Here is a 20,707-nt window from a genome sequence, read left to right on the forward strand (position 1 = left end):
ACCAGTGAGCAGAGAAGGAACGTGCATGGCTAGGTATCGTGATTCACAGTGACCATTCAATAGATGGCTGTGGTAGTAGCACAGCAAAGTTATCCAAGAAGTGCTAGTGAATGAAACACATGTTTTTGAAGTGTTGGTTATGTCTGGTTTGCAAATATAAGGCTGTGCTGATACATTCCAATGAAAACAGCTACAGCGTAAGATTTCTGAAAATAAATAATGCAAGTGAGAAGCAGAAAGTTGTGGTTATGTTGCAGGTTATTGAAAAGTGAAAAAAAATTCAAAACATGCACCCTTCATGCAATCAGTATGGAGCTAGGTACAGATGCTAGTATATCTCTAAGGTAGCATGATAGAGCTATCAATGTCCAAGGGCACATATGTTAATTTCTCCTGTCCATATTGTAGTTATGTATGTGCCATGTAATAAATGGCAAGAGAGACGGCATAGCTCAGTGGTTCAGAAGGTGCCAAGTTCAATCCCTAGCATCTCCAGGTAAAAAGATAAGGTAGGGAGGAGAAAATCTCTCCCTCTTTGAGACCCCGCAGAGCTTCTGCCTGTCAGACAAAACAATACTGGGCTAGTTGGACCAAGAGTATGATTTGAATGTTTTAAATTTCAAGTTTCACACACCCCTTCAAATATTGTCTTGGAGGGAATTAAGGAGAGACTCCAATAGCCTTGTTTAGAATTTGCAGAAATGAGTTTGCAAAACAGAAGCCACTTGGGAAGGTGGCAAAATCTAATTGTGCTTTAAGCATTTGGATGACTGGAGACTGTAGTGACCTGGCCAGAAACTCGCTTTCTTGGAGAGCTACTTTGATGAGGGATGGTTGGTCAGCTCAGCATCTCTGGGCTAGGTTTAGCCCACATGTCTCCAGTGGCAACGTGGGACAGAGAAAGTAAAGGTGTGCCCTATGGACAGTGTTCATTGAATTATTCTGCCTTCAAGCATGTGAAAAACTATTGGCCCTGATCCAGCAGTTGTGACTAAATTACATTAAAGCAACAGGTCTTCAGCTAGTTTATGAGACTAACTTGTCACAATTAACTTGAAGTCAGCTGGAACCACTATCTGTACCTAGCCTCAATCTTTCAGGGGAAATGAAAATATTGTCTAGTTTTGTCTTTCTTAGAGTGGTATCTCTATACTGTATTATATGTAGTCAAGTTTTAGATATTCTTATAACCTCCTTCATGTAAAAGTCAAACAGAAAAAAAATTGTACACAAGATACTGTGTTTGAGCAATGATAGTCCTTGCAGAATACTGTAATATTGTGATAAGCAAAAATGTCTATTGCAGGATTAAAATGAATATAGGTTTGCACTTAGGATTTGTTTCTCCTTCAAGACAGGAATTTGATTTACACGATTTACCAAATGGTGCTTCTATATAGTTAATGGCTTGTGAGGAAAGTCACCAATGAAGATTTGTGACTTGTTAAATAGAGCAAAAAATCCTAATCCCCCTTTTAAAAATAATCATCAAATGCACAGGCATTTAAACTAGAGAGGCCATTTGAAACCAGAACAATGGAAAGTCTCTTTGAATAAACTATAAAATATACGGCATACTTGTTTGAACTGCAATGATATTTTTAAAAGAGGAATCAGTGGTATATATTGTGTCTTTAATAAATTACTACAATTCATTTCCAGACTAAAAGTAGTTTTGAAACACATTAAATAGACTGAGTATACTTTCATCAGAACAATTTCCCCCCTATCTAAACACAAAGAATCTCCAATGAGATTTAACTTTCATTTAAAAAGAACCATAAAGGTGTCATTTTTGCACATTTTGATGTTTGTGAAAACCATATAAAGTTTTTCTTTTTTTAAAAAAAAATCACACATACAGACTCAATGCATGCACACAATTTCAGTTTCACAGAATGCTAGCCATATATTTTCAACTCTTTCTCAAAAGCTACAGAATCTGTCACTTCTTCTCCCCACCCCCATTAGAAATGGATGTTTTTTTCTTTTCACTTCAAAGCATCTTTTTTTAAAATAGCTGTGATTTGTACTTAAACCGATTTCTCCATAAATATACGTTTTATGTTTGTGGGCCTACCCTTGAGTTATCTGTTATAGATAAAATAAACTCAATACAGTGGTACCTCGGGTTACATACGCTTCAGGTTACATACGCTTCAGGTTACAGACTCCGCTAACCCAGAAATAGTGCTTCAGATTAAGAACTTTGCTTCAGGATGAGAACAGAAATTGTGCTCCAGCAGCGTGGCAGCATCAGGAGGCCCCATTAGCTGAAGTGGTGCTTCAGGTTAAGAACAGTTTCAGGTTAAGTACAGACCTCTGGAACGAATTAAGTACTTAACCCGAGGTACCACTGTACACTTTTGTCTTAACCCAGCTAAGAAGATCCATACATGTAACTAGGCTTCTATGCATGGATCACTGGCAAGAAAGAAGTACTGTTTTGGGGGGTCAGGTGTGAGGGACCTTGAATGGGGTAGCTGTGCACCTGAAGGACCAGGTGTGCAACCTGGGAGTCATTTTGGACTCACAGCTATCCATGGAGGTGCAGGTCAATTTTGTGTCCAAGCAGCTGTCTCCCAGCTCCATCTGGTACGGAGGTTGAGATACTACCTGCCTGTGAACTGTCTTGCCAGAGTGGTACATGCTCTGGTTATCTCCTGCTTGGACTACTGCAATGCATTCTATGTTTGGGCTACCTCTGAAGGTGACTCGGAAACTACAATTAACCCAGAATGCGGCAGCTATACTGGTGACTGAGAGTGGCTGCAGAGACATATGGTCCTGAAATACCCACATTGGCTCTCAGTACATTTCCGAGCACAATTCAAAGTTTTGGTGCTGACCTTTAAAGCCCTAAACAGCCTCAGCCCAGTATACCTGAAGGAGCATCTCCACCTCCATCGTTCAGCCTGGACACTGAGGTCCAGTGTCGAGGGACTTCTGGCGGTTCCCTCACTGCGAGAAATGAGGTTATAGGGAACCAGTCAAGGGGCCTTCTCAGTAGTGGCGCCCACCCTGTGGAACGCCCTCCGATCAAGGAAATAAACAACTATCTGACTTTTAGAAGACATCTGAAGGTAGCCCTGTTTAGGGAAGTATTTAATGTCTGATGTTTTACAATTTTTTATGTAGTGTAAGCCGCCCAGAGTGGCTGGGGAAACCCAGCCACATGGACGAGGGTATAAATAAAATTATTACTATTATTATTATTATTATTATTATTATTATTATTATTATTATTATTTGGTAGTTCAGGAACCATGGGTAGAAAAAGTATTTTTTTTTAATGGCACTCTGTGTTTTAGGACTACATGCATGCATGCAGAAGGCGCAAGTAAGGCTCAAGTGTGTCTTTCTTGTTGTGTGAAAACACTCCAGGGATTATCACCCTTTGAATGATAATTTGGACTTCTGGTCCTAACCAAGGCCAGGATGAAAGGTTTTTGTAATTTGGTGTAATTAGAATGGATTATATCCATATGGTGACTTTGCCTTAGTGGAAAGTGCCATATTGTATTCTGCTCCAGAGGGACTTTGGAGGAGGTGGTGGACTTAAGTGGGTAAGGGGATCTGAAGAAAATCAAATGCCCTGACAAGTGAAAGGTGATTTCCACCAAGGCAATGTAACCACTGCACACAAACAATCCCAATGTTACCCCTGTGCAAGAACACATAATGCTTTTAATGGGTGGAGGACTGTGCCATGACCCAAAGTTCCACGCAGGCATCCTGCCACAAGCACAGTATTGTCCCCTCCATTAAACAGAATGGGAGCTCATAGGGCGCCCTGGAACACTCACAGGCACACTGGAATTTCTGAGTGCGGCTTACGGATTTAATCCATTAAGCACTGTTGTACTGCAACATTCATTCATCCCAATAGGGTTAGAGCAGTATCCCTGTATATTCCACCAAAACAAATGGAAATTAAGCTACAGCAGTACTTAGTAAGCCCTACACTTCTGTTCTGATAATGCGACACCTAATATTAGTATTAATTTTGGCAATTTTATTTTTCTCTCATTTTTTAAAAAACGTAAGTACTGTCCCAAATCCCCCTTTTTTTAAAATGACAAAAAGTTGAAAAATTATGGCTAGGCATGTTTCTATTTTAAAAAGCAAAATCTATATATCTGTCAATTTATTTTTTTAAAAATATGCATATACTTTCTTTTATAGTTTTCTTTTTAAAAGTCAAGTACTTTCTTAAACAAAACAATAGCACCACTTTGGCATAGCTGGCCAAATCAGTAAAAGGTAAAGCAAAATTGCTACAGGTCCCCCCTGCCCTCCCCAAATCCTTCATTTGTATATCTCTTGCTTGTAAAAATGGAGTAGCCTTGAATACAGCAGAAGACTTCATATGTATATACATTCATAGGTTCCAGCCACCATCCAAAGTTATGTAAAAATTACTGCTAGGTACGAATAAAATTGATATCCTTTCAGAGGGCCAACACAAGACTGTTGCAACATCTGAGCCTGTTTTGCATTAAATCTGAGCTTATGCAGCATGATCCTATGCAGAAAGTAAACCTCTCTAGGTCCCATTGAACTGAATGCCTTTGTTGATATGGGCAGGTCAGGATTACAATGTAATCCCAGCCCCATTGAGTTGAATGAGACCTTCTCCCAGGAAGGGGTGCATAGAAAGTAAGCGAGGCTTATTTGCACGCAGTTACCATACTTATTGCATGCAAGTGTTTTTAGGACAGTCTAAAATTACATGATTCTATTTTATTTATTGGCTTGTTTCCTCACTGTAGTCCTTCCTAAAACATTACTGAGTCAAATGATTTGTGGGTTGCTTGCTTCTCACCTTGGCTCCAGTTAGAGTTCCTATTCATGTCACAGTTTAAATAAAGTCTTACGGAGCACCAAGGTAGGCATTGCAATCTTTTGGGGGGGGGGAGTTGAAGGATAGTACCACCTGGGACTCAAGTTACATAATCAGCAGAATCACATGGTGAGGTTCTTGCTGGACATTTTGGAAATACTCTGGGCACAGAATACCCTGCAAACGAAAAAGTAGCGTGTCAGGGAGAAAATGAGGTTAAAATCATTTTTCCTTATTGCTATTTTTCTGTATACAGGCAACTTTATATACAGGCAAACATTTCAGACCTGCAATCTCCCATCTGCAGTCCTAAGTGGTACAGTACGGCAAGATTCTTCTGGTTGCGTTGCTCAGGTCTACTTGATGATGTCCCAGAGATTTAGTTTACAGTGATAAGAAAGTAGTGTTATAAACCAGAGCCTAGGGAAATCAACAAGGACCTGGTACACTAGGGAAGCACCAGTTGGGTACACGTGTTCCCATGCTGTTGCCAAGCCATAATTTGTATCTCTTCAATGTCACTCAGAGCTAATTCCCAAATTGCCACTAGCCAAGAAGAAGATTCCAGTTTCTTTGGAGTGGCATCACGCATTGGTTTGAATGTTGCCACTCAGTTGGATAAACAGAGTCAGACAAAAATCTCATCAGTATGGGATAGCAATGTTATTACTTGATATTGGTAGTTAATTTTTTTAATTATTTGGAAGCCTTTTTTAAAATTATGCATGTATTTCCTGCAAATTCCTTCCGTTTCACCTTGGGCTTAGTTCTCACCCAACTCCACTGTTATTTTGCTTTTACCTCTTACTGTTTTTGCCAGACCCTTCCATAAAGCAAGCTACAAAATAGCACCATTGTACTATGAAACAGTTTTACATAATGTTGATTATATGTGTGTTATTGATATGCTAATTTTTTTACATACTGCACTATATGGAGGAAAAGACGTTTTATTTATAGTGTGGCAAAATAACTCATCACCTGAAAGAATCACCAAGGATTTAAGATAGCCTTTTGTGTGCTCTTAACTGATTCTAAACTGCAAAAAACAACACCCCAATTGTCCATGTTGTGTCTATTTGTATCTTCATGTGTTGTGGTGGTGAGCCTTTGTCTTAAAATCTGTTACCCTGATCCAGAAATTTGTTGCAAACAAGGGTTTCTCATGCACATGTGGAGCTCAAGTGTATATAATCGGCCCCATTCACTTCAGTGACTGAGAGTGTAATGTGTGTTGCCACTTCATCCATCAAAGTAAATGGTGCTTCCATTCTACACAGGAACTCTGTGTGCATATTGAACCATGTAAGGATCTCTAACTGGGGTGAATGCATGCAACTCATATGTTGTCAGAATGCTACTGGTGTAATTGACGTGTTACTGTCGCTGCTACTGGGAATGCCAAACTGTGCAAATATAAAAGGGGCAAACAAACAATGGTATCAGACACTGCAAGACAGAGTCTGTTGCTTGTATGGAAGTGCAAATATTAAAGACAAAACAAAAAAAACCACAACCCACTTAGACAAGGCTGGTGAATGACTCCAACAGCAGGGTTCATAAGTTAATTTAGTGCAATTGGATCCATCAAAGGCCTGTACATCTGGTGGCTTTTGAGGGGCACAGGATTCATTGTGTCTCTCTGTGTATGTGTGTATATGTGTGTGTGTGTGTGTGTAGGACATTTATAGCAGGTGAACAATTAGAACAGCGATCTGCCAGTCTCAGAAACATCTTAGCACTGAGTTGATTTCTATTGGAATGTTTACTTGCATTGTTCATTGGGAGAATGCCCATTAGTGGAAATTTCATCAAGCTTATTGAACTTTAGTGTTTTGTCCAATGTTTGACAATTTATTTACAGCAAAGTATCCTGCAGATGGCACATTCATTCTTCACTTTTATGGATGATATTTTCTTACATTCTGTAGTTCCTGTTTCCTGTGTTTCCTCTACTCGTGTTCTTCAAATGCACTTCCTGAAAATGAAAGAAAATATTTCAGCACACTTTATAATTTTTTTAAAAAAAATGTTATTCACCATCACAAGCTATATTATACTGTATTTAGAAACCTCTCTCTGAACATGAGAGCTGATGGTGTGTTAACCTCTAGAAATAACATTCCTTTTCTTTGTGCCAATGCTTTGAATATCACTGGAGTGGCTGCAGTGACAGTGCAGTGTACAAATGCTACTTTTGTCTGAGTGACAAACTTTTGTGACTAACTTGAACAGCTGAGATCATTTAAAATCAATGGAGGCATCTGGTTTGTGTTTGAATATCCTCCCAGCCTTAATGAGACTTTTCCATGCAGCCAATGATATCAATGGAACAAAATCACTCTGAGAGCTTGGTCTCATTCCCATAGGATGATTTGTCTCAGTTTGATCACTCTAAGTTTTCTTGACAGGCTGTGGTCTGTTCTTGCAGGAGGCAAACTGGTTTATGGTCCACATCTGGCTCCTGATCAGCCTGGGAAAGATGGTTTAAATAAGCCAATGCATTTATCTGACTGATTTGGAATTCTAGGCCACCTTGTTCCTAAGACTTGGCAAAGGCTAGAATATTTAAAAAACCACCATTAAACTTTTGTTTAATATTACTTTTTTACACAAGACCCACAGATTTCACTTGGATAATTGTGCATTGGATTGTAGTTTTAGAAAAAGAAAGAATTTATAAGAAGGGTGTTTTTAAAATGTTTTTAAAACATTTTTTAAAAATGTTTTTAAAAATCAAAGAATAAGAGTAATTAAAATTAAGAATTGACACTGGGCAGGTGTTTTCTCTGTATTTTTTTTCCAGTGCTCATCTAAAACTTTTCTGTGTAGGCAAGCCTAGTCTGACATGTAAAGCTGTTGTGTGTTTTAAACTATAATCTTAGCTTAGAAAGTATACATTTACCTGTTGATTTTATTCATTTCACTTTTTATACACTCATTTTTAACACTGATACTTACTGACAGTTCTATGGCATGTCTTATATTCTTTGTGAACTGCTTGGAAGTATTATTTACAGTTAAGCTTTATACAAATTTTCTTAAATGAAAACAAATGATCAGAAATCCACCTTAAAATGCCTTCTGAAATAGGAAAGTCTTTGACAAGCACCTGACATTAAGCGGGGTGGGGGACACGGACAATCTAATCTCAATTGGCAGTGAGTTCCACAGGAGTGTTGTTGCTATTGATGATAATTAATAATAATTATCTTCTCTGAAAGGCAGCTTGTCCACCCCTATTGATCTTCCTTTGTCATACATAGCTACAAGGAGCTGCTGGTGCACTCTAGGAATATACATAGGTCTATGATAGGGCCTAACTGGTACTCTCATAACACTTTTTAAATTTCATATGTGTTTTGTCATAGTGTCCACAGAGCAAGTGTCAAGGCCCCAACAAGCTAGCAGGACCTGTTGCTAATGTTTTTGTATGTCCCCAGCCTTAAAATGTTCTGTCTTATTCTGGGCCAAACATTGTTTAGGCCCCTGACAAGTTATACTCACACATGTCTCTGCTGTAAAACCGAGTTATTTCACACGGCCTGCTCATGCTGAGGCCTTCTGAGCCTTGAGGCAGACAAGCTGCATTTAGTGAAATTTCATCTATATAACAATTAAAAGGTGAAGGAGGCTTATCCCCCTTTGTACTTGACCATCTTTTTTAAAATAAAAAAACGAACAAACAAAGGATAACAAAAAAACTATGGTTGTGCCGCTGCCGTGAAAATAACCCCTAAAACAATGCCCAAGAGCAACTGCTATAATACTTTTTACAATGCCCAAGAGCAACTGCTATAATATTTTTTACTGGATTCAGTAGCTAATAATATTATAAATGGATTTTGTTATCTGTGTGAGTTCCCAGGAGCATGAATGCATGAAGAACTAATGGTGCATGAACATCCTTCTGCATCAGTGCTGGAAATCCTCAAATGCAACATATTGGGAGGTTACAGTTGATCATATTCTGCCTACCTTTTGTGCTTTAGGCATATCAGTGTGGCGCTGAGCACGTACAGACCTTGCCGATTTAGGTGGTTTAACAGGAGCGCAGTACATCTCCAGCTGTCTCAGGTCACAGCTCTGGAAGCAACATTCATCCACTATTCCTCGGGTGGGAGGTGGACGCCTATTGCCCCCGTACCCTGCAGGTTTACCTAAGTATAACAAAAACCAGTCATTGTTAGAGAAGATGGCATATCCTCCAACATTTCTCCAATGAAAATAGGGACGTCCCATTCCATAATGATAATTTTACTATTTATACCCCACACATGTTACTGGGTTGCCCCCGCCACTCTGGGCAGCTTCCAACATATATAAAAACATCACAAAACATTAAACATTTAAAAAACCTTCCCTATACAGGATTGCCTTCAGACAGCTCAGGGGTTGGATAACTCCATACCCTCCAACATTTCTCTGATGAAAATAGGGACAATCCTAAGGAAAAGTGGGACATTCCAGGATCAAATCAGAAACCGGGACGGCTTCTTTAAATCAGGGACATCCCTGGAAAATAGGGACACTGGGAGCGTCTGAGATGGCCAAAGCCTCAACACACTAACATTAGAGTATTATTAGCTGAGTGGACCCACAAGAGCAACTGCTATAATATTTTTTACTGGATTCAGTAGCTAAAAAATATTGGCTGAACTCCAAAACTGGAGTTCAGTAGGCACATGGCTGGAATAGTTATGTGTCCTACTTTACAGTTCTCTGTTTGAAGGGTTGTCCAGGTGTGGTTTAAAGGTAAAAAACCTTAAAGGGAGCAGCAGTGGTCTTGAAGTTGTCGGTCAAAAGTTAAGACCTGGACAGCAGACTAAAAAGGGCAGACAGCTCACCTGGGCACAGTCTTGTTCACCACTATGGTGAGAGATGTTGTATTTCTATTTAAGTTGTAGTCATTATTTCTAAATTTGCATCTATGCATATAAATTAGCATATTTGTTTTTATGTAAATTTCTGCCTCTTTAGCCTTCTTTTTTGATGCCACGGTTCATAATTTTTAGTGTTGTGTCAGTGGCCGCCTTAACGTATATAGATTTTATACACACAAATGCTTGAGTTTCACTCATTCAGGAATCATTTTCTCCACTGTGTTATAATCATAATAAAATAATTGTAATAATTATTGTAAAAGCAAGCAGTGAAAAAAAAAAAAAAAGAACATGGGAACATGGTTAAACAACTACAAAGTAACTCCACTAAAAGCAATGTAAAATTAATTCTATTGATACCTAGGTTCATTAGGTCCCCCCCCCCCCGAATATCCTATTTACCCGGAGCATTCTGGCGTGACCGCATTGCCATAATTCGATGGCACCATGACCAGTTTTGGCCCAATTGCTGCATGAGCTCCAGGCTTCTGTGACAATCTGCCTCCCCATCCCCATACATCCAGCCCCAGCCAGTGTATATGGCAAGGCTGTAGAATCTTAAAGAAGGGAGTGCAGGGGCCTTAAAGGTGCACAACCACAATTTATGCAAATCATTGTCCTCTTTTTTGGCAATCAGTAACTGGCCACCCTATGCTTTTCTAACTGACTGGTGGTCAGTGTGCTCTGGAAGCCCCATGAGCAAATGGTCTGAAGGCTCAGGAGTACCATGCAAGTTAATCTGATACTCGTGTCATGAAAGTGTTCTTCAGGCTTTGGTGATAAATCACAACACAAAGAGCACATCTCAGTATATTACATCATTAGCCCAGATTAAGTTGTCATAGATAGGAGCAGTGTGCTCTTTTAAAAACCTTGCTCAAATCACATCTTGAAAAGACTTTGGCTGCAAACCTATGCACACTTACTTGGGAGTATGCCCCATTGAACACCATGTGAACAACTTCCAAGTAAACGTGCAGAGAATTGTGCTGTTAGTGACATTTTGCACTCTTTTTTTGTCCAAGTAATTACTAATGAAAAGCCCATGGGACTTGTAATAGCCAGCAGGGCTCTCTACTTAGGGCTAACCATTGTCACACCACCACTTTCCAGTGCTAGCTTGCATAAATAAATGAATAAATAATTCTGATAATTTGCCTTCAGAAGCCACAGAAAACGCATTATCTTGAATTGATCATTCCATTTAATTAGCTGTATTTCTAAAGAACATAACTAACATAGTGGCAGAGGAAAACAGGCCATTTGCAGGGAGCAGGATAGATACAGCCACCAGACAGCTAACACTGCTGGATCCCTGTTCTGCAGTACACCGTATGTTTCTGTGTATAAGACGATATTATTTCCATAGAAATAATAGGCAAAAATTGTGGGTCATCTTGTACACGGATAGAAGAGGTGGGACGGGCGATTGGTGGCAGTATGCTGTGGAGCAATTGGCGGTGGTGCCCCCCAAAAGCTCTATAACTCTGGGCAATCTCCCCCCCAAAAAAACTCAACAACTTTGGGCAGCCCCCCCCCCCATTTTTTGTTGCAGTTGTTGTTATACCCGGAAAAATACGGTACATAGGATAATGACTAATCCAGCCTTGATTGCACTACTTAAAATGGAGAATCAGTATTTATCAAAGAATTTACATTTACAGCTGAGTGGGCAGAAGAAGCCCAATAGTAGCTGCTTATTAATGTGTATATTAATAATGCACATAGGGATGGTGGTTCTAGCACACTGGTGGTCCATTCCCCACAACCAGTATGTGTGCTAGTGCAAAGAGCAGAATTACAGAGGCCCTGGGACATTGCTTTTCCAGCATCCATGCTAACTGTTGGTGCAACAAACAACTGCTTGACCATTCATTGCCTTTGTGTGTCATACAGCATGCTGACTAGCCAGTGTTTTGAGAAAGTTTGCAACATGCTGTATTGACTTTTGTGCCTCCTAGCCATTTCCTTCTGCAGACTACGTTTCCTGCTGTTCAGATTTATAGATCAAATTCAAGGCATTAACAGCAGAAATGGAAACTCCTGCATTGCATCTCTGACGGAGGATCAGTAAACCAAGATGTTCAGAATCTTTGCAGACACGTGCTTCGTAGTTTTACTCAGAAGCAAACCCCTCAGAGTACCCATAGGCAATTATTAGTGATTCAGCTGCCTTTGAAACAATAAAGCCATTATGCTCAAATGGTTTGCTGGAGCATGCTAGTCGAATTTAAGAGAATTGTCAGAGTGCCCGAAATAATTAATGTCTTTTTGTGTGACAGTTCTGACCGTGGTTCCTTCTAAACCATCTCTTCTGAGACACGCTGGCCCAAGATATGTTGCTGGCTAAGGTAAAGGACAGGATACTCCCACATTCTGACAAGAGGCAGAGTTCTCCACTGCAGCTGAGCGCAACAGGCTAGTTTTGCAGGTGTAAACTAGGGCCATGTCACTCTCATAGCTCTGTTCCTGTTGCTTCCTGCCCTTCAGCATCTACCACCTGAGGTGGGTGATTCATTCTGTCTAATAGTAGGGCCAGCTGGGATTAGCTACACTCTGGAGTTTCCAGTTGCGAACTCTGGAATAGAGTTCAACCAAGCAGAACTGGAAGTTGCTGTCGTTCAGCTGATCCAGTCCCACTTGGATCAGCTAGGATCTTCCCTTGCAGCCACAGTATAAAATAAAAAAAGGGCCACCCAATGATATAGCGTTGTCAGGTGCCTTCCAAAGTAACTGGCTGGGGGCGGAGGAGTTCAGGATTCAGCCCAGGAGGCAACATAGTTCCTTTTTTCCTGGGACATCAATTGTAGTACAGTGGTACCTCAGGTTAAGAACTTAATTCGTTCCGGAGGTCCGTTCTTAACCTGAAACTGTTCTTAACTTGAGGTACCATTTTAGCTAATGGGGGCCTCCTGCTACCCCTGCACCACTGTCGCGCGATTTCTGTTCTCATCCTGAAGCAAAGTTCTTAACCCGAGGTACTATTTCTGGGTTAGCGGAGTCTGTAACCTGAAGCGTCTGTAACCCAAGCTATCACTGTATCCTGGAAAGAGGAAGGCTTTGCCCGGCAACATTTTGTCGCAAGCTCTGCTTGTCTACTTTATATTCTTGCTTTGAACAAAAATTCCCTACTTGTCATGTCACCAGCGAAGATGCAAACTCTTGATGAAGCACTTCAGTCTCATTTAATTTTTTTTAAAAAGCCTACTCTGGATTTTACCTCCTGAGGGCTTTGTTTTAAACTTGCATTTAAATTTTAGCAATAACAGTTGTAAAACAAGTGTGTTTGCAACAGTTTCTCTTTGCCAAATGTAGCATATGTTTACATGTTGAATGAACTTATTTGCATTAAACACTGATTTTTTAAAAAAGAAAACTTACTGTGAAACATTTTGTTCTCATAAATCCTAAGAGAGTTATCACAAGAGAGCATGTATACTGAGTTTGCAAGGAGAATATAAAGTATCTATCAGAATGCTAAGGCTGCAATTCTCTACCCCACAGACCTGGGAGTAAGTCCCACTGAACTCAGTAGAAATGTATAGGCTTCCACTGTCAAACACTCTTTTGGGGCAAGCTTTCAGAAGTCACCTGACTGGGTTCCCTTATTGCTGCCTTTTCTGCTAAGGGCTCTGTTCTGGTTTACTACTACAGTTGTACCTTGGTTGTCGAACCAAGGTGTGACTTACAATTGGCTGCAGGAGCTACCTGCATGCAGCCGGAAGCCGCAGAAGCCACATCGGATGTTTGGGTTCCAAAGAACGTTCGCAAACCGGAACACTCACTTCTAGGTTTGTGGCATTCGGGAGCCAACACGTTCAAGTCACAAGGCGTTCAGGATCCAAGGTACAACTGTATTGGTTTTAGTGGTGGCTGATGCTCACTGGGACTGGAAGGGTGGAAGACAGGGAGACAACAGTAAATGAAGTCAGAGAGCCAATGGTAAGTGAAGCCAGAGCCGATGACCAGCAGAACAAACTCGTTCTAGTTTTGTCCCCATCCTCTTCCTTGCTGAATACTGCAAGGACACTGAGCAGTGCCACGGCTGGAGTAGATGTAATAAGAAGGCAGGCAGGTGAGGGCTGGATGAAGGCAGAATGGGGTTGGTGAGTTCACAATTGGTGGTCCACGGACCCCAGGGGTTCCTTGTAGCCCACCTAGGGGATCCGAGGCACCATTCACATAGAAACTACCATAGATGTATAAACAGTTTCAAAAGTAGGGGATCCATGAATTGGCTTTTGAAAAACAGGTGGTCCGCAATACTCCCTGCCTCCTTTGGTCAGTTGTCAATTTGTTTTCTTGACACTGCTGCATTGTATTCTCAGTTGCTGCTGTACCAGCTGCTTATTCCTACCCCACAATTTTGACCTTTGTGGTGGTAGTTTTTAGTTGCCTCTTCTTTAGCAGCTTTGGCTCCCCCCCACCCCCGCCTCTAGAAAGAAATGCAGGATACACATTTTAAAGTGGTTTACAGCACAATCCTATACACTACTCAGAGATAAGTCCCATTAAATTTGATGGGGCTTACTCCCAAATAAGTGAGAACTGAATTACATCCTTGATTAGTTAATTCTCTTTCAGAATGCCAGGGGATATCAAGCTTCACCACCAAGTCCTCTACTAAGAACAATTAACAATGTGAATGGAATCATCTATGGCCCATGTGTTTCCTGTTTCCTAGCATTTCTAGGAGGACGTGGAATCAAGCTCCAGGGAGAGGAAAGCATAATTCTCAATAATTGTTCATTGGTGGTCCTCTGGGACCACCACACCCCCATGGCTGGCCCATCCTAACTCAGGGTCCTCCAGATGCTTTGAACCACAACTCCCTTCCACCCAGGCAGCAAACTCAACAGTCAGGGTTGATGCGAGTTGTTGTCATATGGAGCTCTCCAAGTTGGAGATGGCTGTTCTTGGTGATTTGCAGAATCTTGATGCATCCTGACAGTGAAGTGTGGGAGCTTGGTCTGGGAAGCAGGGCATAAATCTCATGAATGAATATAGGGGGCTCTTCTAATATTTGTTTGAGGTTGGTGCCCATCTTGGAGCACCTGGATGACCCTGGTCTTCCACAGAAAGCCTTGCCAACATCTTTGCACGCATTACGGAAGAATAGGTTATAAAATCAACAGGTTGTGTTAATTTTTAATTTGGTTGCTAGACATGTCTCACAATCAAACAGGGCAATAGACTTTCCTCTTCGAGGAATCTGCTTCCAGTAGCAGTTTTTCCCCCTTTCCCAAATTGCTTAATCTTTGTTTTATTTTTTTTATCTCTCATTCTCCCAATCTTGCTGTAAACTCTGTACTTTGGAAAGTGATTACTCTCACACATAGTTGCACTGCACTATGCCCTCTTTCTAAGGCTGCTGCCATTGGGAAGCTATTAAGTCTACATAGCGCACGATATGGCCTCTATCCTCAACACAGTAGTTTCTGGAGCCAGCTGTGCTGGTGTGAAAAGCAGAACCTATAGGCAGTATTGATCTGGGATCTGAGGCGGAAATTTTTATAGCATTCAGGATTCTTTCGAGATAAAGGCCAACAAGAGAGTGGGAGCTGATATGATGTATTGCTTTAGACCAATATAATGCTCTAGAGGGCGAGTGTGTTGCCAGCTCGTCAGAGTTTACAAGCCTAGGTCAGATTCCATGGCTGGAAACCTGAAGGTTGCCAGAAAACAAATATGATACTTTGGCAAGAAAAATGCTGTGTTGGACACAAAAAGGGAATTGCCAGATTTATTAAGGACTGTGATAACATAATTAGAAGCTGATGAAGCCAGTTGTCGTGTTTTTGGTTCAGTAAGGCCAAATATCTTATGGTATTTGCGTGGACAGGTGGAGTCCCCAGATCCCGAGTGGTCCCCCCCCCGTCATGTGGAATAACGACTCTAGACAACGTGCTATGGGATTAAATTGGCCACAACTTTATTAAATTTCAAATGTGGGTAGACCTTGGCTCAGGCATTGGGCGTTCTCCCTCCCCAGTCCCCAGCTGTGGACCTAGGGAGCTACAGGGTTATCCAGTGTGTGTGTGGGGGGGAAGGGCTGGCTCTGGAGAACATATGTTCAAGCAGAGATAGCCGTCCCCGTTACGCCGCCGCCGCAGGGGAGAGCAATGACGACCTTTCGGCGTACGGTCAAAGCCTCCCTTCAGAAACCCCTTTAACGGGGAACCCTGGTATCGCCGCCGCAAAGAGGAAGATGGACTAAAGGATTCCGCCCAAGGCCTGATACCGCCAAAGTTGTGACGTTTTGCTACGGGAAAGGCGAAACCTGCCAATGCAGGGAAATTCCTTTCCGGCCCTTTAACAGCGATCTTATCGTAGCAGCGCCCGCATACCTGTGGAGAAAGGTTAACCTGCAAAACCTATGAAGAAAAGTTAACCTGCAAAAGAAGACATTAACTGAGGGTGGGTAGGGTGGGAGAAGCTCTGGAGCCAAGTGAGGATTACCAGGTAAGATCCACCCTCTATTGTGTGGGCAGGTAATCCCTCCCCCTACCTGGCCTGGTTTCCTTGGCAACGCTTCCCCCAGGTGGGATTGGACAACTCACTGGGGTTGGCGGGGACCTCCAGGTATCCCACCTGAGGGAAGGCAAAGCCTATGCTGATGGGGCCACTCCAGATCCAGGGCTGCACGCGTCCACGCAAAGAGCGCCCCCCGTTTTAAGCGGGGAGCGGTCATTGTTGTATTCTTCCTTTTTTGTTTCCTGTCACTCTCTCACACCTCTCCTCAGTCTGCCTCCTGACAAATCCGCTCCACTTCCCATTGGGGAGGAGTTGCGGTGGACCACATGGCCACCCACTCCCCTCTGGGGGCAGGGGATGAAGTCCCGCGTCCCCCGGAGGTTCCCAGCCATGTCATTCGCCTGCCAGCCAGTGTCTTATTCATCAAGGAGGGGGTGGTCTCGGGGTCTTGACACGCAACTGGAGCCTTTTGTGAGCACTCACCCAAAGTACCATTGGGCTCTGATGCATACACCTCTACTTTGGAGTAGGGACAGACTGATCTATTTCTGGTCTGTGTCACTTTTGCATCTTGCCACTTTTAGTATATTTGTCTTGTTTTAATGGATTTTTATTGTATATTTGTATGTTGCCCCTGTAAATCACACTCTGGCAGTGTGAAGTGATATGCAGATTGAATTGAATTGCTAACTACTAAGTATGTTCTGTCCTGGTTTGGCTTTCATTTGAGAATTGTATTTCTTATGGATATTTTTTTTAAGCTGAGTACTTTAGCATATGTCAATGTACTAATTCACAAATTTCAAGTATATTTCAATGTACTAATTCACAAATCTCAAGGATAAATGCATTCTGATTCACACATTATTCTGGGATATGCAGATCAGACCAGCTACTATCAGAATTCACAGAAAACGAATTCCTCAAGCATCCCATTGAATTCAGTAAGAATTCTGCATAGGATTGAACTGTTGGGCATTCTTGATATCTTCCTCTCAACAGCCTTGGAATTCCCTTCCCCTGGAGATGCATCAAAGTTCAACATCAGCAGAAATCAGCACACAATGCTTTTATTCAACAAATTTTGTTCAACCCTTCAGTGGGCTATGAATCCACATTAGCAGTAAATAAATTTATTTCCCATCTCAACAATGACACTGAAGCCTTTGTTGATGCTAGTGCCTGAATATTTTTTCAATACACCTTAATCACCATCCTGTATAAAGACCTGCATTTTTAAATATCAAAGGTTGATATTTTCCCAGTATCTAAATTATATGCCAAATACCACTGTCAGTAAAGAATTCAGCACACTCTGAACATCTCTAATCGTTACTTGACATATATTTTTGTGTCACCAACACCTCTATAATTCCACTGACTGCAATAATTTCAGAGAAATGCACTGCTGACCTTTGTTGCATTTTGAAATGAGTGGTAAAGAAGAAAACATTTTTTTCTTCCACTTCCTAATAGTGAGACACAGGAGCAGGTCTAAAAAAAAGTTAGTCGGGGAAAATGAAGGTGTTGCGAAGATCATTATTAACAGAGCAAGAATTTGATTCAAGCTATATGGGAACATAATATACTGTTCCTGAAAAATGAGGAGGAAAGAGGGCAATGGGCAATAGTTTGGGATAACAGGAAATAGTTTGTGGGTGTGTCTGCTACCACTCACTATCCCTTGTAGATATGCTCACCAGAAAAAGTACAAACGGAACACCCCACCATGCTGGTAAAATTTTTTTGTAATAAACTAATTGACCATTTGTTGTTACAATGCACCAGGCAATCATTTTTCTGAGATAGGCTGCCCCACCTTGTCTAATGTTAGGGCTGGCCCAGTTTTCTTTATTATTCTTTATTAATTAATTTCTATACTGCTCATCGTGAGAAGATCAAAGGGCGGCTCACACTTTGGACTACAATTCCCAAGGGGCAAATCCACTTCTTATATGTTACAGTGCAGTGCCAAAGAGCCATCAATCTATTCTTCCTTTATTTCATTTTATTGTGTGCGTGTGTGAGACTCATAGGCTGCTTATCAGTTCGATCACTGACAACTCAGTTTGCTTTTTGTATGAGGACAATCTGTGCAATCCAGAGAAAATCAATTGCGTAATTTAATCCGTCCTGTTGTACATTCGTTATGATTCATGCTCATAAGACAGTCACATGCGAACCTTCATTCAATACTGTATGCACCTCAATAGGTTTTGGGAAGTCACACTGGTTCATTTCCAAGCAGTACACATGCTGTAACTTCCTACTGAAATCCTGTAACTTTTTATATTACAATAGTTCTGGCTATTGTTTTTTGGTCCTGATTTTGTGGTGCTATAGCTGTCCAGACACCAATGGTAGCAGTGCAAAAACATCAGGCTATCAACTCTCAAGACTGAGATACTCACTGGGTAGTATTTCAGGGCAACCCACACTGATTTCTCTACTAATGAAAACATCTTAGAACTCTCCCCCCCTTCTATATATGTATGAGAGAGAGAAATCCAAAAGGGAATCATATCCAAACTGCAGCATTAGGCACATCAGGGGTTTGGGTATGCTCAGTTGAATTTTGATATTTTTTAGAAAGTTCTTTCTGTTTCCAAAGTGATTTACCATGTGGCATAGTGGGATGTTGTTAGAAGAACACAATCCCCAAGTCCCACCGAGTGCATGGAACTAGTGGTGCAATACATTGAATCCTGGCCACAGTATTCCCATACATTCTCTAATAAGTTAATAAGCTTTTAATTGGAAAAGAAAAAGAATTTCTCCCCTTCTCCCTCCACTTCTTACAGGGAAAAACTCTTGAGACTTTTCCACATTCGTATTTGTTGGTCTTTCAGTTGTTAGTCTTTTTAATGTTCAATAAATTCAGTTTTCCCTTACAGTTAGGCTTCTAAAGTAATCATAGTAATTCCTTTCTTGCACTATTTCCAGTCCAAGTTTTCTGAGAGTTTGACATGAATCCTAAGAACATTTAAAGATGTTTCTCAGCAGTACTTTATTATTTTTTAATTGGCAACTGTTCTTTCCTTTGTTTCATTGGATTCAAACTCTGGATTAAACAAACATCATAAATTATAGAAAAGCTGGATCACGCTGAAGCTAGATCTAGAAAAGAGTAATGTTTCCACGCAAAATTTTCTTTGCCTGGTCAAAACATCCCTATATTTATTTGAAAGCGCCAAACCTTTGTTTTAGAATTTACCTACATAGGGAATGTACTTTGTGTACCCCACTGGGGCGGGGGTGAAGTCTGATTGTGTGATGTTTTCCCCAAAGTTTTTCAGTCTTCGAGGTGAGGGATTGTGACTCAGTGGTAGATCATCTGCATTGCATGCACAAGGTCTCAGGTTCAATCCTTGGCATCCCCAGGAAGGCCTTTAATTGAAATCCTAAAGCGCACTGCCACTCAGTGTAGAAGGCAAGATGGACCAATGGTCTGACTCGAGTTGCATACACATAACATTTTACTCAATGGAGACTGAGTTTTCTTATTTGGTTCTACATAGTCTACATACAATCTAGACATACAGTGGTACCTTGGGTTACATATGCTTCAGGTTACATAACACTTCAGGTTACAGACTCCGCTAACCCAGAAATATTACCTCGGGTTAAGAACTTTGCTTCAGGATGAGAACAGAAATCGTGCCCCGGCGGCGTGGCGGCAGCAGGAGGCCCCATTAGCTAAAGTGGTGCTTCAGGTTAAGAACAGTTTCAGGTTAAGAACGGACCTCCGGAACAAATTAAGTACTTAACCCGAGGTACCACTGTATTGCATATTTTTTGCTCTGAGGAAGTGCTTCGTGGGAAGCTGGATTCATGCCAAAAATAAAAGCTCATTACAGTGTGTCCATTTCAAAACAGATGTAGGTGGTCCCAGCAGTGGGGTGGCTGCATCTACACCCACCAAATGTCATTATAGGTGGGTTAATATGTAAGGAGCCTCAATATAAGGCTGCAACTCCTTATAATTTTTAACTCTGAAAGATTTCCATAGCAGTGACTCAGTAAGGATTGACTTGCACTGTGGTTTCCATGACTAATGGAGTGGAGCATCCACCTTACTGTACTGCCTCTAAGTTGTTGTTATATTTCAACTACATTGTGTAGATCTGCACAGAGACATAGCCATGTCCCTATTGGTTAAAAACCAATTGTAAAGTGGATAGGTGAACAATTCCTTGTTCCATCCCCATTTTACTCCTGGTGTGCCCTATGCTACTATTGTGCATTATGTATATCAGGAGTGGGGAACCTGTGGCACTCCAGGTGTTGTTGGGCTACATTTTTATGATTGTGAGTTGCTTTCATATTGTGTTTTAATGCTGTAACTCACTGTGGGACCTTAGGGTGGAGGGCAGGTAATACATAGATAATGATAATAATACATACATACAAACGAACACCCATCACCTGTGACCATCAGCTGGCTGAGGATGATGGGAGCTGTTGCCCAACCACCTCTGGAGGTTCATAGGTTCTCCATCCCTGATGT

The 20,707-nt window shown here is 41.3% G+C and overlaps 1 protein-coding gene and 1 long non-coding RNA gene across 4 annotated transcripts in view; one reads left to right on the forward strand and one right to left on the reverse strand.

The window, feature by feature from the left end:
• The window catches only part of LOC309351389, an 84,147-nt gene that overhangs the window by 14,503 nt on the left and 48,937 nt on the right, over nt 1-20,707 (forward strand). The gene's annotated exons all lie outside the window — the stretch shown is intronic.
• The window catches only part of IGF1 (insulin like growth factor 1), a 63,020-nt gene that overhangs the window by 2,590 nt on the left and 39,723 nt on the right, over nt 1-20,707 (reverse strand). For 2 of the 3 annotated variants that reach the window (XM_081879015.1, XM_081879013.1), the window contains exons 3-4: nt 8,822-9,003; nt 6,766-6,821 (exon numbers count right to left, since the gene is read on the reverse strand). In XM_081879015.1, the coding sequence (XP_081735141.1) occupies nt 6,766-6,821; nt 8,822-9,003 (238 nt within the window). Of the gene's footprint in view, nt 1-281; nt 6,822-8,821; nt 9,004-20,707 lie in introns of those variants that run through there. The other variant, XM_081879014.1, reaches the window with a different exon arrangement.

The sequence above is a fragment of the Podarcis erhardii genome (assembly GCF_964252035.2).
Source record: "Podarcis erhardii genome assembly, chromosome: 10".
In the NCBI taxonomy this organism is placed as follows: Eukaryota; Metazoa; Chordata; class Lepidosauria; order Squamata; family Lacertidae; genus Podarcis; species Podarcis erhardii.